Genomic DNA, 21,912 nt, shown 5'->3' with positions numbered 1-21,912 from the left:
TCCAAAGGAAGTTTATCATCCCTGTCCCTAGATTATTTTATGGTTCCTAGATTCTCTTACCGGGCATTTATTTATTAATTGATCTATCTTTTTGTTTTTTGTTTATTTTATATTTTAACCTTTAATCCATCTAAATCCATCTAGGATTTCTTTTTAGGATTGGTGTAAGATAAAAACCTAGTTTTCTTTTCTTTCAGATGAATAAATAGTTTGACAGTCCCTTATATTAAGTGATCCATCCTTTTTGGATTACTTAATTGAAATGCCTCTCTTGTTCTACATCCAATCTCATTTATATGTGGATCAATCTCTAGATGTTCTATTTCACAAGTCTGTGTAGGCCCTATTTTCAATACTTATTGATTTGATCACAATAGCTTTATAGGACTTTTGGATTTTCTGATATCTGGCAAATCAGATTACACAAATGATTTTTAAGGTATCAAATGCTTAGGCAAATACATTAAAAACCTATTTGCTAGACAGCAGTGGAATGCAAAATCAAACTAATATATCAAAATAACACCTGTATAGTTTTTTAAAAAATTCCAAAATCTACTTTCCATGATCTAAGTACTTTTATACAAACAGATTTGGAGAGGCAAGATTTTCAATGCACTTAGTAGTCCTTATACAAGTAACAGATGTATCTTCAATCCTTAAATTCCCTATCATATTAATAGTACTGTTTCTTTGATTCACAGATCGGTCCTTCAGAGAAATCATCCCTGATTGTGTCTTCACTCTGACCTGTGACAGCTTCCCAGTGGGAGCACTGCTCAGGGGAGAGCTCTGAGGTTTTCCTGAAGAGAAATTCCATGGGGACTGTACCTGACCCTCTGATATTAGCTAACACTTCCCTGATCACAGCTACTGGAAAAGAAGAGGACCTAGGAGAGGTACAGGCTGCCTCCCCTCCGCCTCAACCAGCCCTCCTGTGTAAGAACACCGATGGCCTTTCCAGCAAGCCTCGGGAACCAGCCCTCAGCCCCCGGGCAGCTTCGGAGGCCCTGATGCAGGCCTGTGAGCATGAGGCCGCGCGGCCAGACATGTCTTCTCCTGGCATCTTCAATGAGGTGGAGCAAGCATCTCCCACACTCAACTCCCCCGGCAATACCCAGTGGCCAGGAAACAGCAAGCCCACAGCACCAACCCCGTGCTCTGTGGCAGTGAAGGATCTTATACACACAGTGTGTACCATGCCAGCCAGTCAGCACCACCACCAGGCCATCCCAGCGGGCCAGCCCAACGCCAGCGCCTCCTCGGGATCTGAAGAGACACTGGGGAAATCACAGAGAACCTCAGGTGGAGAGCAATCTGAGACGCCGAGTTGTCCTGTGGGAGGCACTTGTAGCAGCAGCCAAGATCAAGTGCCCTGTGATTTTCCTTCTCAAGACACAATCCCGGGAGTGGTGCAGACTGCAAACACAGCGCCCAGGATGCTCAGTCATGCCGCCCCTCCTGCAGGCGGGCCTGAAGGGGACAGGCAGGGAGCCGTGTCCGACGCCAAGACCAGGGCCTGTGACTCTCCAGCCGGAGAAGACGGATGTTCAGGGAACACACAGCCCTCTGCCACCACCGCTGACACCCAGGCGGTGAGTCCTGGGACACCTCAACCATCCCACCTCTCCAGCAAAGGTTCGACGTTTCCTCCAGAGCCAGAGAAGACGCTGCTAGCAGCACAGCACCAGGCGTCCAGGTTCAAAGAAGCCAGTACGATGACCAGTCAGGCTGAAAATGAGGTCAAGGAAGTTCCCAACAGGGCTCAGCAAGATGCGGAGGTGCAGGCCGTGGCCAGTGTCGAGAGCAGATCCGTCTCCACCAGCCCCAGCATCCTCACTGCGTTCTTAAAGGAAACCCCCGCTCCTGAACGTTTGGAACAAGAGCAGCTACGTGTGGTTTGCCACGGCAGTGGGAGCCAGGTGTTGGAGCTGTCAGTCAACAAGCTATCCCCCCAGGATTCGGGGCGGTGCCCTGGCATCATGCCAGAGGCGCACAGCCAGGCAGCTGCAGCTGTCTCCACAGCTCTCCAAGGGGATAGTAGATGGGTGAGCCTGCCAGGGGAGGTCCCCAATACCTCATCCATCAATGAGGCATCCAGCAATGCCCAGGATAAGCGTACAGATGATGGGAGGTCAGCTGGGATGACCCCAGAAATGCCCACATCTAAACAGCTTTCTGCTAATTCTAGCTCCCTGAAAGCTAGCCTCACCGACCAGATTTCCATCAGTGCAGGAAGTCAAGATGAAACCAGTCATGGGTTGGGGACATTTGGAACCAAGCCATCTGAGCTTGCAGTGAAAACCACAGGTGGCCACAAAACAGACCCTGATTGCAAACTCTCCGCCTCCTGTGGGCCCGCCAGCAAAGCTGACCAGTTCGGGGGCTCCGACCCCACGGATAAAGGAGATGCAAGAGAGAAGAAGCCTGCATCTCTTCCGGTAGGAAAAGAACAAGAATCGAAAGGCACGAATCTCCTGGATGGGAAAGCAAGGGCAGAGGGCAAAAGCCTACTGCTCAATCCTAAAGCTCAAGAAAGTGGAGGCTCGGGGTCAGCTGCCAGTCCCATACCCTCCCCCGTTAGAAATAACCAGGAGGGCACCGTGGAAGAACACAGGCCGGCCAAACCAGCCACCAGCCTGAGCCTGCCGTCTGAACCCATGGGTGACTCCAGTCCTAGTTCGGGCAAGAAGACCCCTTCTCGCTCGGTCAAGGCCAGCCCGCGCCGGGCCAGCCGGGTCAGCGAGTTCCTCAAGGAGCTCAACGTGACGGCGGCCGCCCAGGTGGGACTCACCCCAGGAGAGAAGAAGAAGCAGCTTGGCGCCGACTCCAAGCTGCATTTGAAACAGTCCAAGCGGGTCAGGGACGTGGTGTGGGATGAGCAGGGCATGACCTGGGAGGTGTACGGCGCTTCCCTGGACCCGGAGTCGCTGGGCGTCGCCATCCAGAACCATTTACAGAGACAGATCCGGGAGCACGAGAAATCCATCAAAGCGCAAAGCAGCCAGGCCCGGAGGTCCATTTCCTCGGATACGTCTTCGAATAAGAAGCTCAAAGGCAGGCAGCACGGCGTGTTCCAGTCCATGTTGCAGAACTTCCGACGCCCCAACTGCTGCGTCCGCCCTGCCCCGTCCTCGGTGTTAGATTGACGGGGAGCGTGTGTGGGAGCCCTGGTACACCTTGAGGTTCTTCCTACGGTCCATCCAGATCAGAGCTTGCTCGGTTTCCACCCACCCCCATCCCCCAGAGACCAAGAAGAGAAAGCGAGTATTAACTACAGGAAATTGCTACTAAGAATTGTTGGGTCCTTTGACTGGAGCTCCATAAATTAAAGTATCTTTTCAGTTCGGGTCACACAAGGGAAACGAAGACATTTCACTCTACAAGAAGGAACAAGAGAAAAGCAAGCGTCCCTGAAAGTTCTCCACCTCAATCAAGAGGAAACAAGATTCACTGGGGTTTTGTCATAGGTTGTTGCTTAGAGAACCAGCATTGTCATTATACGTGTGTCATTTTGTGCCACTGTCTCAATTGAACGCACTATGGTATTTCCATTAAAACCCCGGCTTTGTGTTAAAAATACCAGAAACGCTATTAGCAAAACCACCGTTACACTTTCTAGTCCTGTTGCAACAAGAATGCTGTTACCATGCAAAATTTAAGTAGCTGATAAGAACTATAATGGAAAAAAAGGTAAAACAAATTTGACTCATTCCTAGGCCAGAGGACATGAAGTAAAAGCATTTAAATGCATACGATACCAAATATGAATTAATATTTGTAAACATCTACAGATAACCATTTTTGTAAACCTTGTTATACCTCTTCATAAAGTTAAGAAAGTTATAGGAGGGAAATTAGCTATGCTTTCGAATATGAATACTGCCCACATAATACATGAATTTATATATGTAGATTTTCCAGCACCAAAGGCAAGATGCATCTCCGTGATTCAGACTAGATTAAATTCCCATTTCCTTACCCCAGAGAAAGTACATGTGGCTGAGTTCTTGAAAAGAGTCATCAAGTTATTGATAATACTAAATTTTATGTTGTACGGGTGTTCTCCAAAAGCATTCTACTGAAATGTTCAGGTTCTGGTAAGGAATCATAAACAACCAGTTAACAAACACTCCTCTCTGTGTTGAAAAAAAAAAAGGAAAATTTCCTGAGTAACAAAAACAATGGGTTTAATTTAGACTCCACTAAACAGGAGGCTGTTGGTGTGTTTCTTTTGATCTGGTTCAGTAACTTCTAATAGGAAATGTAGTCAACAGCAAATAGAACACCAGCTTCCTTATAGTTTTTGGATGTAGACTAATATCATGTAATTGCTTACGTTTCTAATCTATAGCAATAAGGTAACCTCTGCAAATGTTGATTTTAAGAGAAATACCGTCATATCTCATTCTTCAAACCCAAGAAAAGAGAGGCTTTTACTAAAACACAGTTTGAGCTTTGGTCCTGGAAAACATAGGCACCTGTTTGAGCTCAGCCCCTTCCTGCTTCTAGAAATTGACCCTGTCCATGTGATCCATGAGCATCTAGCAGGCACTGGGCTAGGATGACCAGCAGTGGCTTGAGAATTGGGGTAGCAAGGAAGAGGGGAATGAGCTAGGGCCCTGGAAAGGCTTCCCCTCCTGGATTCACTGTAGGGAGATCGCTGCTCACCACCTTGCATTTAGAAAATCAGGTTGTTAGATGTTGAAGAGGCACTGCTTGCCTTCACTAAACTCACTCTCCTAGATGAGACAGATGGCCATGTATTCTCTCTCCGGAGACTCATAAATACCATTTTTGCATGAACTCAAAGTCCCTGTTTTGGGTTTTGTTTTTGTTTTGTTTTTTCATTCTTTTTGGCAGATGCTGAACATATTGGAGGAAACCATACTTGAACTTTAACACAAGCTACACTGGACACAACCTAAATTAGTAATAGCCATTGATTTCTTTCAAATCAATTGGACTGTATACAAGGCCTGCATAGGAGACCATAGTCACAGCATTCTCAGAGCCTGGTACCTAACAGTGGTTGTATTTGGAATTTATAAGGAATTTTTTCATGATACAACTTTTAGTTTCTTAACAGTTGGCCTCTATTGAGAATGCTGTCTAAAGTAGAAATTACTATCAAATTAACAATCACATTATTATTTAATGATTAGAGATTTGGTCTAAAACTCTTTTTTGGCCTTAAATATCCATTTGTTGTAATGTTCATGTCACTTCTGTCAGAGATGCCTTTCCCGGGATGTAATCTCACTCCTGTCTCTCGCTCATGTTGTCTCTCTCACATGTCGCACGTGCTGTGTACACACAGAGAACACCCTGTGTACACAATGGCAGCTGTCAACAGCACCCACTGCAGCTGGGTGGGCCCCAGGTAATCCTCTGTGCAAAGTGGCTAGAACAGGCTGTTCCTGCATTAACATAGGAGAAAAGGAAGAATTCAGCATCTGGTAATAATATTTATTTTCATGCGTTTGGAGTAACCACATGATTTATAAATAGTTAAATGAGGCAGAGGCCTCAAAGAGTTGTAGGCATTTGTTGCACATTAAATAAATTTAAAATTAAATTAATTAAAACTAAACTTGGTATAGTTGTGCCTCTCAGTAAAACTTAATGTTTGAGATAGTAACTTAAACTGGTTTTCTTTGGTGCTGGCACCAGCCCTGACTTCTTAATCTTTAATTCTTTATTATTTATCTTTACTGCTGCCATACTGTAGAAATTGTCAGAAAATATTTCAAAAGCTTTCTTGTTTTGTTGCTTATTGAATCTTTTAGAAGGAACAGCTTTTAAGAACAGGGTCACAGTTTGATTCCTGGACAGGGCAATATGCCCAGGATGCAGACTTGATCCCCAGTGGGGGGCATGCAGGAGGCAGCCAATCAATGATTCTCTCTCATCATTGATGTTCCTGTGTCTCTCTCCCTCTCCCTCTTCTCTGAAATCAGAAAATATATATAATTTTTTAAAAAAAAATAGTAACAGAAATAGATCATCAAATGGATAAATAAGATAGGAGCCTGTTCAAGACAACCATGTTTTTACATTATGGTACCCTACATACTCTCACAATAAAACCTTGATTTGAAATTTTGCCTTCACTTTGGTCTGTGACACAGCATAAACATTCACTATGTCATTCATGACTCCTTAGGTTCACTCAATAAATGGGGTTGCAAAACAACTTTAATGGCAGACTCTTTGAATTTGTTTAGCTATTCCTTGCCTGCAGGACACACATTGGGTTGAAAGTTGTTTGTTTTTGTCCTTAATTTCTTTGGTTATGGCTTGATTCTTCTTAATGCATTTTAATTGTTGAAATAAATGAAGGAAGTGTGTTATTAAGTAAATAAATATAAAATATTTCTTGAACCAATAGTAAAAGAAAAATGAGTTAGAACACAGAGTCTGGAAGATAATGAAACATTTAAAATGTTAAGAGACCATGCAGCCTACCCAGTAAATAATAGATTTTTTAATTTAAATCATGATTTTCCTATTTTTAGGATGACAAGAAAATGTCATCCCTTCAACTGTCATGTTTATCTTTAGTGCTTTTCTAATTTTGTCTTTCTTGATTATTGGTTTTAATGCACAGACCAACTACTTCACATATAGTAAGTTTGTAATCAGCCTCTGTGTGTTTTAGATCTGTGGCATGAGTTGAACATTTTATTATGTTAAAGCTAACCAGAAACCTTTTTGTTTGCATCCAAAATGATATATTTTATACCCTATGTGGGTATTACTTCCTACCTTAGTAAGTTCAGACATATTGAATATCACTTGATTTTTTATGGGTTTTTTAATCTTTAGAATTATCTGATACTCATTTTGGATACCAGTGTTCTCCACGCTATAGGTTAAATATCAAAATTTAAATGAATTTGACTGAATATGCATGTATAACATATAACCTGGAGCTTGAATTTTAAGACTGAATCTTAATAGAATTGAGCTTGTCATCTTAAAATAGAAAGCCAGAAAGAAGTTCCTATCATTCTGGAATACCTGTATATACCACGTGAAAAATATACTATGACATGACTTTAAAATGTGTTTACAGGGGATCTATATGAGTATGCTATTAATGTAAATTATTTGGCCTTTTCTGTATCTTCTCTGATTTACTGGCTAAATGTGAAAATGTTCCTCCAACATATTGTACACGTGTTAAAAGATTTGTCCACTTCTAGTACCATATAACTCACCACATCCCTTGTCCACTTTTTAAGAATCAACATAAAAACAGTGCATTAGAATAAGGTTTGCATATATGTACATGTGTTTTTACTGAAAATTAGGTACTTGTAGACTTTTGTAGGCCTCTACCTGTCTGATTTATCAATCATCTACAATGCTGCCATGGAGATGATGCTGTTTATTCTCTCCTGCTTTGTCCTAAATGGTGTTTGAGAAATGAGGCCTGTGAATTCCCCTTTGTGATAATTATACAATGAACTCAGCAGTATCTTGATGAATGAGCTAACCATCTTGTCCCCACCCCTGTTTTTTCTATACAGTAAATCAGAAATCTTGTCCACGTTTGCTTCGGTATTTACTATTTTATATTCATATCTGAACATTTGTTTCCTGTTAGCAATGTTCCTTGTGTGAAGCCCTTTTGGTTGAATCTCTCCAAATGCTGGGCAGCTGCTGCCACTTGGCAAACGACAAGTGATATGCAGAAGCTCCTGTCCCTCCTTCCTAATGAAATTCTGCAACTGGCTGAGTAATTATAAATGTCATTTGTGCAGACGCGTGGACTTAAGATGGCTACAAAATTTTAGACATTTTTGCAAAAAAGGAAAAGATAGTCTTGTAAATATTGAAATAGATTTTCATGAACTTTATTCTAGTCTTGGGGAAAAAAACTCTCCTTGGCTACAGAAATCAAATAAACTTGATTTGCAATGACCAAGGACCTAGATGAAGTGGATGAAGGTGGGAAAATTCTGTCTCACAAGTAACCAGAGGTCATGACAACTACTTTTAACTGTGAACACTCACCAGCTAACCTACTCACTTGCCACAACCAAAAAACCTCTCTAAGTAAATCCAATACATCGGTATATATGTGTAGATAGAAATAACAAAATAGCCTAAAAAATTACTGTTGGCTCTTAGGTAATCAAGGTGATGATCATTTTTAAAGGACATTTAAATAACCATGGGCCTTGGTGAAATGACTGTGGAGGCCAGAATGGTGCAACAAGATGTGATTTACAAGTTTGGTGTGTGTGTTTTTTTTAAGCTCCAGATATTTCAGAAACTAATCATGAGAATAAAGACTGTTGAATATGAAATTAAAGCCAAGCAATAATGTGCCAAAAAGAGGCAGTTATACCAGCAAGTGCATCTACTATGGGCACACCACTGTATAGTCATGGTCTGCTCCATGAAGACTGTAACCCACAGGATAAAGATGTAAAGGCTTCATTTCTTCTTTCTTACTGGAAAAGCTTGATTATGAGCTTATGAAAGAGGTACAATACCAGTGAGCATTATTAGGGATATGGTTAACAGCCGAGACAGGAAAGGAGTCAGAAAGTCTTGCTAGCTTAAAACTCAAGACAGCTCCATCCGGAAACTTGGAGAAATTAAACATATGGTAATTACTCTTCCTGGACACTTGCATGTAAAGCAATTGGATTAACTCTGCCTGGAGGATTGCCCACCTTAGCTATGAAAAAAATTGTTTTCCAAATGTAAAGTAACTAAAACATGAGTACTCATATCAAAAGGGGCCTCAAATAATGCCTTACAGAACGAAAATGATGTTCCAGATGGGCGTTCCTAAATACTACTTCTTCATCAAGTATCTTTTTGGTTTCAAGCTCAACTCCACTGGCTGCAAAACAATAGGAATAAAAATCAGATAATTTGCACTTCGGAAAAAGGTACTGATGATCAACCAGCATGCTGACAGTTATGGTGATACGCCAGTGATTTAAGTGTATTAACGAGAATTAAATGGGAGAGAAATGCTGACTTCTCTTTTGATTTCTTAAGATGTGGGGATGTCATCCACTTATTTCTGGGGTGAAAATTATAGCTTGCTTTTTGACATTGCTGCTAGCATTACTCTTTATTACTTTAAAATTAAATTGTCTATTCTTTAGAAAAACTTTTAAGCAGTTACACAATTTTTTCTGATTCTTATCATTGCTTTTAATATCAAGTAAAGACTATGTATAGAGTAAACTATATTAAATGAGTAAAAAAGCTTATCCAGGTTTATCAGTATCTTTTAATGATTTTTAGATTAGATTCCTTAACGTTTATTTTAACTGCATCTTTGAGTAAAATTATTTTTCATAATGTTTTCCATCATGTCTTAAAGTGATGTTGATAAATCGGGAGATTGCAGTATTATAGTCATACTCCTGAATCCCAGAGGAGAGGAGAGACTAATTCTTGTCTTAAGGGCATCTTGAGATACCTTAACTAAGGTTGAGAAAGGTCAATGGGGCCTGGAAACTCAAGAAAGAAATATACTAACAATGACTAAATGTCTAAATCTATTTATCTCTGCTGTACTAATATGTTGTGAACAATATGTTGTGCATAATACTGTAGCTGGCTGTGGTATGTCAATACTTCTGTAGGTGTGTATGGTCTGCGAGTGGTTGGTTTTCTATTTTTATGTGTAGAAAAAAATAACATGCCGTATCCCATTTTAAGGCCAACTTCTGTCATAAGGTAGGCACATGTACAAAAGTGAATAAAGCCAACAAAAGTGTGCATGTGTATTCAGTAACAGTCCTTTCATTTTTGAAGGTCAGAAAGGGCTGTTGTTTTTTTAATCATCTTCAAAAGTAGATTACATAATTATCACAAAGACTGAATATAGTAATCAGTACATTGGCATGTTACTAAATATGCCAGGGCTAATTAACCATGCCATTAGTCACAGGTAAGGTCAGTTCTTTGACCACTGGGATGATTTACATTCCTCACACATCCTCTCCATGTTAAGTGTGTGACTAGGATGTACATACTATGGGTGTGATTGTGTACATACCTCGTATGAATTATCTAAATCCTCAAAGCAGCTACAGGAAAGCAGGAAGAAGAAACAGTTGTTCAAAAGCCTCAAAAGGGCTAATCAATGTGTATTTTTATTTTCTACACATAAAAATGTGTACATAACATACTCTAAATAGCTTGCCCACATATATATGCACACATAAATGCATTTTATTCATACTAGTATATTTAAGTAAATCACAAAACAACTCATTGAAAACTGCATTTTTCTATGGCTGTTCTGTTTTACATATATTAGTATTGGGTCAGATTCTCCATTAAATGGTGTTAATCCCTGGTAGCAGATTTAGAAAATTAGGAAAGCTCCACTGGGCCACAAAAGTCTACTTAGCATCTTACTGAGGCACACACTGTTCATGAGCAGTTATAGAGGTTTAATGCTGTTTCTTTAAGCACCTAATTTTATATCTGAAAATGACAAATACTGGGGAAAACCAATTATGTTTCATAGACTCTGTTTGTACATTTATTAGTGTATTTATTTGCACAGGCTGATAAAAGCCCTACTTTTTTTTTTAGAGATATATCCATAGATTTCAAGAGTGTTATAATCACATGAAGTGAAAAATGATTGTAGACATTCTTTTTTTCCCCCTTATGATCAGCCAAACGATGTTTAGCAACACCAAAGAGAAATCTAGAGTAAAAAATTTGTTTTAATTATAGATGATGTTGGTAGGACAATGGGATACGAACAGTTGTGAATTCTTTAAGATGGATTCAAATAAATTACTATTATTAATAACAGGTGATGCTGTGTGGACTTGATAACAAGATTAGAGTCATTAACCAGCAAATGTCAACACTGGACAACATTTTTCAATTTGTCACAATTCCAGTCTGTGAACTGATGTTGTTTGAGTTACACTCATTTCTTCTGAAAGGAAATACACTATTAAAATAAAAAAGTCTGATCTGGTTCCTAAAACCTAGTCTGATTTGACCCCAATTCCTTGACACTAAAACTTATGTTGACTAAGTATTCAGTTTAAGATATGAATGGAAAATACCAGAATTTCCCATTAAGAGAGAATTCTGCATGGTAAAGTACAAATATAACCACTTCTCAGTAGAAAGTTAATGATACCATTTAATACGTATTTGTATTTTAGAGAATGAATGTGCCATCTTTATATGTTAGATAAAAATAAAAGGTTAACCAACCATAAGAACACTATAATTACAACTATAGCTGGCTGTGTTTTTTAACTAATAAAAAATACTTGTTTATAAGAACAGCATACCTGAATTCTTGATTTTTTGTCAATATTTACTGTTGCTTAGAAGATAAATTTAAGTAATTATTTTGGAAAATATGTATTAATTTAAGTGCCACCCAAAAAAATTATAGCTATCCACGTGAGAATCATTCATGTTTGTAAATACTCAGCTGAGAAAGACCAAAAGTGTAGTGTAAGGTTAAATCACTGAAGATATAGTAATACCAAAATAAAATTCCATTTATGAATGTACCAATATTAATATCTAAAATTAGCTCCTCACTCTAGCGGGTTTTGCTCAGTGGGTAGAGCATTAGCCTGGGGACTGAAAAGTCCCAGGATCGATTCCGGTCAAGGGCATATGCCCAGGTTGCAGGCTCAACCCCAGTGTAGGGCATGCAGGAGGCAGCCAATCAATGATTCTCTCTCCTCTCTTTCTCTCTCTCTATCTCTATCTCTCTCCCTTTCTCTCTGAAATCAACAAATATATATATATATATATATATATATATATATATATATATATATATACATATATATATATATATATATATTTACCTCCTCATGATGTCTATATACAATACAAAAGTCATAAAATAGTTTATTTGAGAAAGTCCCCATCCTCTAGAAATTGACCTACCAATTAAATTTTATTTCCTAGAAAAAAGATGAAATGTTATGATTTATAGAAGGATAGATCAAGACTTTGGAATTATATACACTTCCACCTTCATTTTGGATTTGATTTTTGAATGGATGAATGAATGAAATTCAACTGATGACTTAGTTTTACCCTTTAAAATTTTCAAATATTTTTTGCATTTCACTTTCCATAATAAACGTAACATAGATGAAAATTTACTGTGGGTTTTTTTTGTCATCATTGTTACTGATTTTGCCACTGCTGTTGAAATTGTCCTAGGTGTTTATAATCAATTAATTTTCAATGTGACACACTTCTAGGAACCTGCAGTGGAGCGGAAGGTAATTTTACAGTGAAAGCAGAATTTCCATAGAATCAACAATACATACCTGCAGTCACAAGAAGCAGTGGTTTTTCTGGCTCCTGATGGCACAGCCGTGTGTGTGTGTGTGTGTACATACTTTTGCTCTTGTTTGGTGAGAATGATGAGAGGTTGGCATGCATGAAAATACAGGAAGGGGTGAAAATTACAAGGCCCATCTACTCTTGTGGTGGCATGGACCACCTGTATTCAAGCTTCTATTGTCTCATGTCTGGGCTTAGCTGCCTCTTTTCCAGGACCATTCAGGTGTGTGCTATGGATTTCCAGACTCGCTGTCTACTCCTCGGCAAAGTCGGGATCCTGCTGTCTAGATTCTAGGAGATAGAAAGCCCAGCCATGCCTTCCAATCCAGCTTAACCATTAATAAAACTAAGACTATAATTGGACTCCTTTTGCCTGCATGAGTCTGACTTCAATTCATCGAAGAACTGTAGAGTAGGAGGGTTACAAGATTTATGAACCCCAAATCTCAAAAAATGATTTAGTGAATTTTCTGTGAACTTTCAACAGTAGTGGTTTTAAAACTTCCAAGGGCCATACACTCCCTCAATTACTCTGTGTGTATAAATACACACTGTTTCAGACTAAAATAGTGTCCTAGGGCTGCCTTTATCTAACCCACATATTTAGACATTCATTCTTGGCAAAATTCAACCTCAAATGTTTCCAAAGGTATGAATGCTCTTCGTGGAGAAGTTAGATCAAGCTAGAGTCCTCGTGGGGCTGAGATTGTTTGTCTTCGGCTGGTAGCTGATTATGTCCCACCAGCAGGTGTTTTTCCCATTAGGTGCCATTTCCAGCCAACTGTTCTTACTCATCCACCTCTTTCCTGTTGAGTAGTAAACACAAGAACAGCCTTCTTGGCGTAACTGGGTTTCCCTGGACTTACTGTGAACTCAAAATACTTCTTGTGAAGGTTCTGCCTTCTGTGAACCACACAGGATCTCTTTCAATCTACCACACATCCTTAATGAACTCAAGAACACAACATTCTTTAATCTTCCTCACAACATTCTCTAATCTTTCACAAGACCATCCACAACTGTCAGTGAGCTAAATTACAGAGTTCTAAAATCTTTAGACCCTTAGAATGATCCAAATGTTCTGCAGCCAGTTTTTCTAAATATATCACAGAGGACACACATAGTCAAAATTCAAATTGTCAGAATGGAAGCTGAAAGTGCTCAGAGAGATTTATGGTGGGAGTATCGGCATCTCAGAGAAATTTCCCAACTTTTTTTTTTATTCCTCTTGACACCTCTCAATCAAACTGCATAAGAACACTGGCCTGCTATTCAAAACAGGAAAAAACTAAGCAGAATGTCATTGTCAAAGATATTAGAGGAATTTAAAAGCAAGATAAATTTCTTAAAGGGCTGGAAAGTATTTGCTTGTTATTTATATTCTTTTTGTCCAAAGTCAATACAAAGAATAATGGCTATGTGCCAGACATTCTGCTGGGCACTTACACTTATATCTCAACTTTGGTAGGTATTGTATATAAATGCAAACTGTTTTTCCAGCAGTTTTTTTTTTTCAGTGGCAGGTACTTGAGACATATGAATTGGATATTCAAAGAAATATATTAGTAAATACCTAGGCTTAGAACAAAAGAACCCTGAATTCAAATTTCAACTTTAAATATATTTTTATTGATTTCAGAGAGGAGAGGAGAGGGAGTGAGAGATAGAAACATCAATAATGAGAGAGAATCATTGATTGGCTGCCTCCTGCATGCCCCACGCTAGGGATTGAGCCACAACCCAGCCATGTGCCCTATCCAGGAGAACCAAACTGTGATCTCCTGGTCAATGCTCAACCACAGAGCCACGCCAGCCACACTCAAATTTCAACTTTAAAGCCAAATTCATTGGCAAAATTATTTAATGTTTTTGACCCTCAGTGCATTCATCTGTAAATGTCAGATAACAATACATACATTGCAAAATTGTGTGATTCAATGACAGGTCCTCCCCCTTCTCCTTTGAGTTTTGCTTTCTTATTTGCTTGAAATTGTTGATCTATTATAAATAGACTGGCATTCTGCCATTTCCTTCCATTTAGTAACCTTTTTTATAAATCTAGGTAAATACTAAGGAAGGTTTTAAATATGACTATGAGATAGCTAAATTGTGACTTTAAATGTATTTCCCTTTTTGTTTAAAGCATGAGGATAATACATTCAAGCATTTAGAGTTGTCAGATCTTCAAGAAGTAAAGATTTTTAAGTTTGTCACACCAAATATGATTTTTAAAACATACAGTTAAATGCTAATAAAATATTACTAATTCAAAAAAAGGAAAACAATTGGTAACTTTACACTAACATTTAAATTTACATATAATAAAGGGTTTCATATGCGAATGGAAGTCATATAACTGACAAAATAATAGAATCTAGAAAACTAGGAAGAATACCTACAAAACAGTTATGAAAAGATGAGCAATACAACAGAGATTGTCAAACTGTATAAGCAAGCATCACGAATGTATGAAAACATGCTCCACTTCGGTCACAAACCTTTATCCCGCACAGCTGAATCCTGTGGGAGGAGAGGCCGTCTGGATTCACGGGGCTGAGTTAGCGGCTTTGTGTCCAAGAGCTGGAAGAGAGAATCTCGCCTGCACTAAGAGATCTGCAAGTAGAAGATCCTGGTGATATGTATATGTGAAGGAGAGAGAGAGAGAGAGAGAGAGAGAGAGAGAGAGAGAGAGAGAGAGAGAGAGAGAGAGAGAGAGAGAGAGAGAGAGAGAGAATACCTCCACACGTGTCCTGAGCAGCACACATGCACATCCAAGGGAGAAGGAAAACTGTGGGAAGAGGGCTCTCTAAAGAATCTACAGAAAGCCCAGGAGAGCAGGTTGGATGTGAACACCTGCCAGAATAAACTTTCCAGGTTCCCTGTTCCTCCCCATAATCTTCAGCCAGATTAGTTGGCAGAAGCAGAATCTCTAAGAAGTGGAAAGAAACAAAAATCCAAATGGTATTGTAAAAAAGCTGGCATTTTACCATTTTCTTCCATTTACTAAAGTTTTTATAGATCTGGGTAAATACTAAACCCCCTCCCTCTATGTATTTGGGTCTATGGGGCTGATTAGGAGAGCACTTTCATTTGTAAGTAATTGAATAATGATTATCACACGACACTGGGCATTTTGCATTGTAAATAATGAGACCGTATTTGCAATTTTGTATGACCTGTGCCTGTTGAATCCAGGGGGAGGCCCACCAAAGTGAAATAGATGATGTCACCGATGATGACTTTGCCACCTGACAAAGTTTTGTGTGCACAGAAAGTAATGGAAGTGCATAAGACTGAGCCATGCTACCTGCTTTGCCCCTGAAGGCTTCTGCATTTGCAGCTCCTGCTAGAGCAGTGGTTCTCAACCTTGGCTGCACATTAGAATCACCTGGGAATCTTTTTAAAATCCTGATTTCTGGGCCTCATCTTCTGGAAATTCTGTTTCTTTGTTATGGGGTGGGGCCACAACATTAGTAACAAAGAAACAGAATTTCCGGAGGATGAGGCCCAGAAATCAGGATTTTAAAAAGATTCCCAGGTGATTCTAATGTGCAGTCAAGGTTGAGAACCACTGTTCTAGGGGCTGAGAAGAATCTCCATCTGACAACTAGAAGAAAAACAGCAACTCGGCCCTCCGACCTCAAAGAAATGAATCCGGCCAACAACCAGTGAGCTGGGAAGAGGAGCCCCAGGCTCAGGTAAGAACTGTAGCCCTGACCAACACATTGATTTTCGCAGCTCAGGACCCAGAGCAGAGAATCCAGATACACTGGACCCGTACTTCTGACTGACAGAAATTGCCTGATAAATTTGTCTTGTGTTAAGTTGCTAAGTTTCTGGTAATTTGTTGCATAGCAATGGGAAACTAATACAGCATTCAGTTAGGGATTTGAAATGGCCAAGATCAATTTTGCAGGCAAGGACTTGTCTATTTTTATGCTACCCAAACCAGGACACAGGAACCCTTTCATCCTACCCATTGTCCTGAAACATCTGATGGCGTTTTCATGGGCAGGTACTTAAGTCACTTTAACATTGAAGCAAATATAAATTTATAGTTGCTCTTGTCTGTCCACTCTTCCTCATTCTGCCCTGTGCACGTGGAGGCTGACTCGTACAGGCAAATTCTGCAGGCTCCCTGCCAGGCTGCTGCCCATTGATTTCAGTCTATCAGGGGTGCAGGGAGGAGAGTGACTTTGGAGCATTTATTTCTGGATCCCCCCGCACCGGGGTACCTTGTGTTGGCTGTGTCATACTCAGCAAAGCCGGAGCCCCTACCAGGCAGACCTCGCCATTAGGATGGGTCCTGGTTACCCCTTTCCTACACTCCTCAGGCCCCTATGTTATACCCTTCACCCCAACTTGTCACTAGACCCATGATCTGTACTGATACTTTGTGATTGCCCTAAAGCCTACCTACACCCTTATAAATCATCTCTTTATAATATTCTCAACTACCAAGTTTGAAAATACCAACAGTTTCCTATAAGAATCTGACTGATAGAGAAGTCAAAGGGCAAATTTATCATCTTTAAATGATACCACATGAGACTTCAGGTAGATTTCTCTCATTTGGCTGGCTTCTTCCAACTCTGCCCCTTTGCCTTCCAGTATTATTAGCTTATTATTCTCACCTACCTTTGGGAATAATACTGTGTAAATTTGAAAATTATTGTCTGGTGTAAATTATGTAGATAATATGCACATAAAATTTTCTTTACTGTATGATAGTGTCATTTTCTGCAAAGGAGAAGCTTTCTGGTGTGAAATGGGCACTAGGCTGTTAAAGATAGCTTCAGGTATAGTGCTTATGTCAGGGTTCTTAGGATAAACATTTAATAAAATTATATGCTTCAATTTCCCCATTTACAAAATGGGACAATTGGTATTACTTGTCCCTTGCTCATAATTAAATTTATATATGAATGATTATGCATTAGCATTTTTTTCTAGACTGTTACTATTAATAATAGTGAAGGTACATTGAATATTTAGTACACACTAGTCATTATTCTAAGTTTCTTATATACATGACTAGAGGCCCAATGCACAAAATTCGTGCAAGGGCCTTGGCCCTCACAGCCCTGGCTTCATCCGGAAGGTCATCCAGAAGGACATCCGGAAGGTCGTTCAGCTGTCTGGTCTAATTAGCATATTATGCTTTTATTATTATGGATGTTACTACTCCTCACAATAACCCTATCATGTATTATCATTATCCTGCCCATCTTACAGATGAAAACTGAAATGCAGAGAGGATAAGTGCATATAGCTAGTTAGTGATGGTACCAAGACTCAAACCCACTCAAGCTTGGCATCGTCTTCTTACCTAACTAGTTCACTGTGACTGCCTTACTTTACAAGAAATGCTAATGACAAAAAGGGGGATTATCAGGATGGCATATACTACTTCAATAAAACCTAATGGTTTTCTCATTATGACCGAACTTATTCTTCTATTAACCCTTACAAAGTTTTATTAACTCAGGCTACTAGAGTATTATTTTGATGCATCACTAATAAAGTCACAATTCTTCCCAAATCATGGGTGGAATATAAAAGAGGGGGGAAATCACTTCTAGAAAAAAATGACATTCACACAAATGTATTTTCTCTAGTGTGTATAATGGAAGGAAAAAATAAACAGGTGAAGATATCAAAATGTCCATTCATACTCTATGCAATCTCATATTCATAATAACAATTCATTTTATGCAAAAAAAAAGAGGAATACTTACTGAAACTATATAGAATTACTTGCCCTTTTCTAGGAAAATGTGGAGAAAAAGATCTGGGTGTATGAAGGCATTATTTTATGTGCAATCGGAAGTATAGTTGCATAAATTGACTCAAAGCAATTTTTTGTCTCATAGCAAATGAGATTGTTTTCTACTCCCACAGAATTTTAATAATTAATTAAATTAAATTTGTATGAACTTTATGAATGTAACTCATAAGATATATGAACAAACCTTGAGCATATTTAAAAATAACTAATAAAATTATTGGAAGGTATGAATTTTTAATTGTAGTCTCCTTTATAAAATAATCAAGGCCTCGTATAACTTCTTTTTTCCCTGGATGGTGAAATGCTCATCTAAAGATACTAACTCTAGTAACATTGGCCAAATTATGAATCAACACATTTGAAGTAATTAAGAATTTATAAGTGATGTAATCATTTCACTTTGAGAAGGTTTTTTATTTATTTCCAAGGAGATATATCGCAACAGAGCAGGAATCATCAACATGTTTGATGTAGATAAAGAGTGAAAGAAAGCAACAGACACTCTGTATTAATATTTCCTGTCTGAGGAAAATATTGGAAATACTTAAAAAATAAGCATAGACTCATGATTTGGCAGATAACTTCTCAGTGTTAAAAAAGCAGAAGCAGATCATATCTCATTCTAAGAACTTTCCAGCTCCACCTATAATTGGGAGAATTTTTCTACACTAAGTCAAATGTCAACCGGAACTTTATTCTAAGAGCCCAAAATATATTTCAGCAAAATGACATCAAAAGAACCATTCTTTCATTCTGTAGACGTAAATTAAACCCCTGTATTAAGCACATGTGTGACAAGCAAGCATTCAAAATGTGAATGACCCACAGCTCTTACACTTCAGAATTTTCAGGATATGTAAGCCACAAAACAGCAATATCAAAAGGGCCACAATAGAGTGATTATCAGTTACTATAGGAGCCCAAAATTGAAGCACTGACCCCTGCCTATAGCATTCAATCAAGAAGATAAAGAATGGAAATAGGGAAACAAAGTATAGATAATATCAGGTTATAAATTTGTACTCCTGTGTGCATTTACATTATCCTGTATTATATTGGTAAATTTTAATGTATTTTTAGTCACATATTAATTGTGAGGTTGATAATTTTAGCTGCTGCTAGTAGCATGAAAAATCATTCTGTGAATGAACACTGAAAAGAAAAATAGTATAATATATTATACTAGGGGGCCCAGTGCACAAATTCGTGCACTTTGAAAGGAACTGTGGGCCGCAAGGCTGCAGTAGGCACAGGGGCGGGTCTCAGCCCATCCTCTGCACCCCACCCGGCTCCTCCTGCTGTGGCCCCCAGTCCCCTGTCTGCCGGCAGCCCCACTGCCACCTCCATTGCTCTCACGTGCTGACAGCACTGGCCACGCTTGCACCTGCTGCTGCCCTGATCGCCCCTCAGGAGCAGGGGGAGGTGGAGAAGCCCTCCAGGGCAATCAGGGCCAGCAGCCACCGCTCACACCCACTGATGGCACCGAGTGAACGGGACTGGCACCAGGCACTGGCAATGGGCGCAAGCGGCAGCTCTGGTGCCAGCTGTAGGTGTGAGCGGGTCCAGCGCTGGGAGTGGGTGCGAGTGCCAGGCAGGACCGCGGCACATGAGAGCAAAGAATTTTCAATAACCACCAGAGGCTCGCCCCAATGACAGTGACCAGTGCCCTGCCTTGGTTTGGTGCCCCCATCCCTGCTCCACCATCCCACCACGGCCAATACCCACTATGTTCTGCAAACACCCCCTGGTGGTCAGCGCATGTCATAGCGACCAGTTGTTCTCCGTTCGGTCTATTTGCATATTAGCCTTTTATTATATAGGATAAAATATCTATACTAATAAAAGGGTAATATGCTAATTAGACCAGACATCTTCTGGACATCCTTCCGGACAAAGCAACAGTGGCAAGGGCCAAGGTAGAGGCAGTTAGGGGCAATCAGGCTGGCAGGGGAGAGTAGTTAGGGGCAATCAGGCTGGCAGGCATAGGTGGTTAGGGGTGATCAGGCAGGCAGGCAGAGGCAGTTAGGAGTGATCAGGCATGCAGGGGAGCAGTTAAAGGCATCAGGCAGGCAGGCAGAGTGGTTAAGGGCGATCAGACAGGCAGGCAGAGTGGTTAGGGGTGATCAGGCAGGCAGGCAGGTGAGCAGTTAGGACCCAGCGGTCCTGGATTGCTAGAGGGATGTCCCAGATTGGAGAGGGTGCAGGCTGGGCTGAGGAATCCACACATGTGCACGCACGCGCACACACATGCCCCATGCACAAATTTTGTGCACTGGGCCTCTAGTGTATATATAAAATATGAGGAGATGATATATGGTGAGATATGAAAGGAGAGATAAACCTCCTTTATCTTAAACCTCTAAATCATGTTTAAAACCAGTAGTTGAAGAAGGTGTATCTGATCCAAAATAATTTTTAAGAGTATTTTTTTTTCTATAAAACATGTGGGATCCATTGTTTCCTTTCACTTTTATGTATTGTGTTTGTGATCTTTGAAACATCAGAATAGCAAAGAATGCCAGATGTCACTGCACAATTTAAAAAAAAAAAATGGCCTACCACTTCTATGTTTATTAATACAAAAACAATAAATTGCATGATATTCTTGAGTGGAGAAGTCGTGTGGGTCAGCACCAACTGTGTGAAATAGGAGTGTTTACTTCTTATTATGGTCAGCATGGGGTTCTCTACTGTAATTCAGCCCTACGTGCTCAGTATGGCCCCCTAGGAATGGAGGGGTGGGAGAGACATTGGGTGTATGAGGATCTGAGTCCAAAGCAATGTAGTGACTGAGCTCATGTAATAGACAACACCAATTCATGTTAGCAGGCCTGTTGACACAACAGAGCTCCTCACTGTCCATGTCTTGCTTGTTGTTGTTGAACCCCAACATGAGATGCTAAGGAGCCACAAAAATGATTGAGAAATGATGCCAGGAATCAAAAACTCTCTAACATGTCCTTTCAAGTTCTTGAGAGACGGCACAGTTATTTTCCAACTTCAAACTAAAGGTCAAAGGTTGCACAGTACTAGCTCATGACACTTATCTCATATGTAATGCATGAAGAAAGGCAATGTTCTGTGGCCTGGCTTGCTTTCTCAGTCTCTACTTCCACTCTGGGATACTGGAGAATCTTCAAAGTGAAAACTCTCTCAGTCTAATTTAAAAGGGCCAGGGAGGAGTATACCTTCTCTTTTCACTATTTGACTCTTTAATCTATACATTTCAGGGAATTTCTGCTCCCATAACAGGAATTGGATTAATATCTAAGTCCTCTGAGCCTACATGCTGCCTATAGCATAAACTAGCACTACAAAAATGCCAGAGTTTGTAGCTATTAACACCATTCCTACATCAATGCCCCCTACACCTGGGCAGCAACCCCTATATTTCTCTGGGAGACAGAGAGGCAGAAACTGCATCCTTTTTATGATCTAGCATTCCCTTTTCTTATTTTTAACTACAAAGTTCATTAACAAAGAGTTGTAGACTATGGACCTGAATAAATTATTGGAGGGAAGGAAAAATAAATTCCCCTCTACCCTTCGGAGTTCTTAGCTGATACCCTTTAGTAAAAGACAGATTAACAAGAAAAGAACCAAACAGAAAGTAATTAACATGTATACCTCATGTTACATGAGAGAAACCCAGGGGAAAATGAGTAATTTTTTGCGGTGGCTTAAAAGTCAGGCTTTAATACCATCTTAAAGGGAAAGGGGAGAGGAAATATAGACCTTTTAGGGAAGAGTAAATGATATTTATGAAAGATGAATGGTCTCTTAGAAGAATAGCT

The 21,912-nt window shown here is 39.8% G+C and overlaps 1 protein-coding gene across 1 annotated transcript in view; it reads left to right on the top strand.

The window, feature by feature from the left end:
• The window catches only part of GPRIN3 (GPRIN family member 3), an 81,203-nt gene extending 69,604 nt beyond the window's left edge, over positions 1-11,599 (top strand). The window contains exon 3 of the mRNA XM_036339624.1: positions 705-11,599. Coding sequence (XP_036195517.1) covers positions 819-3,149 — 2,331 coding nt within the window. The 5' untranslated portion in view covers positions 705-818 and the 3' untranslated portion in view covers positions 3,150-11,599. The remainder of the gene's footprint in view (positions 1-704) is intronic.
• Positions 11,600-21,912: the final 10,313 nt, after the last annotated feature.

Source organism: Myotis myotis, unplaced genomic scaffold, assembly GCF_014108235.1.
Source record: "Myotis myotis isolate mMyoMyo1 unplaced genomic scaffold, mMyoMyo1.p scaffold_m19_p_1, whole genome shotgun sequence".
Lineage (NCBI taxonomy): Eukaryota > Metazoa > Chordata > Mammalia > Chiroptera > Vespertilionidae > Myotis > Myotis myotis.
Note: the sequence above shows the minus strand (reverse complement) of the source record. Positions and strands in the feature narration are given on the sequence as shown.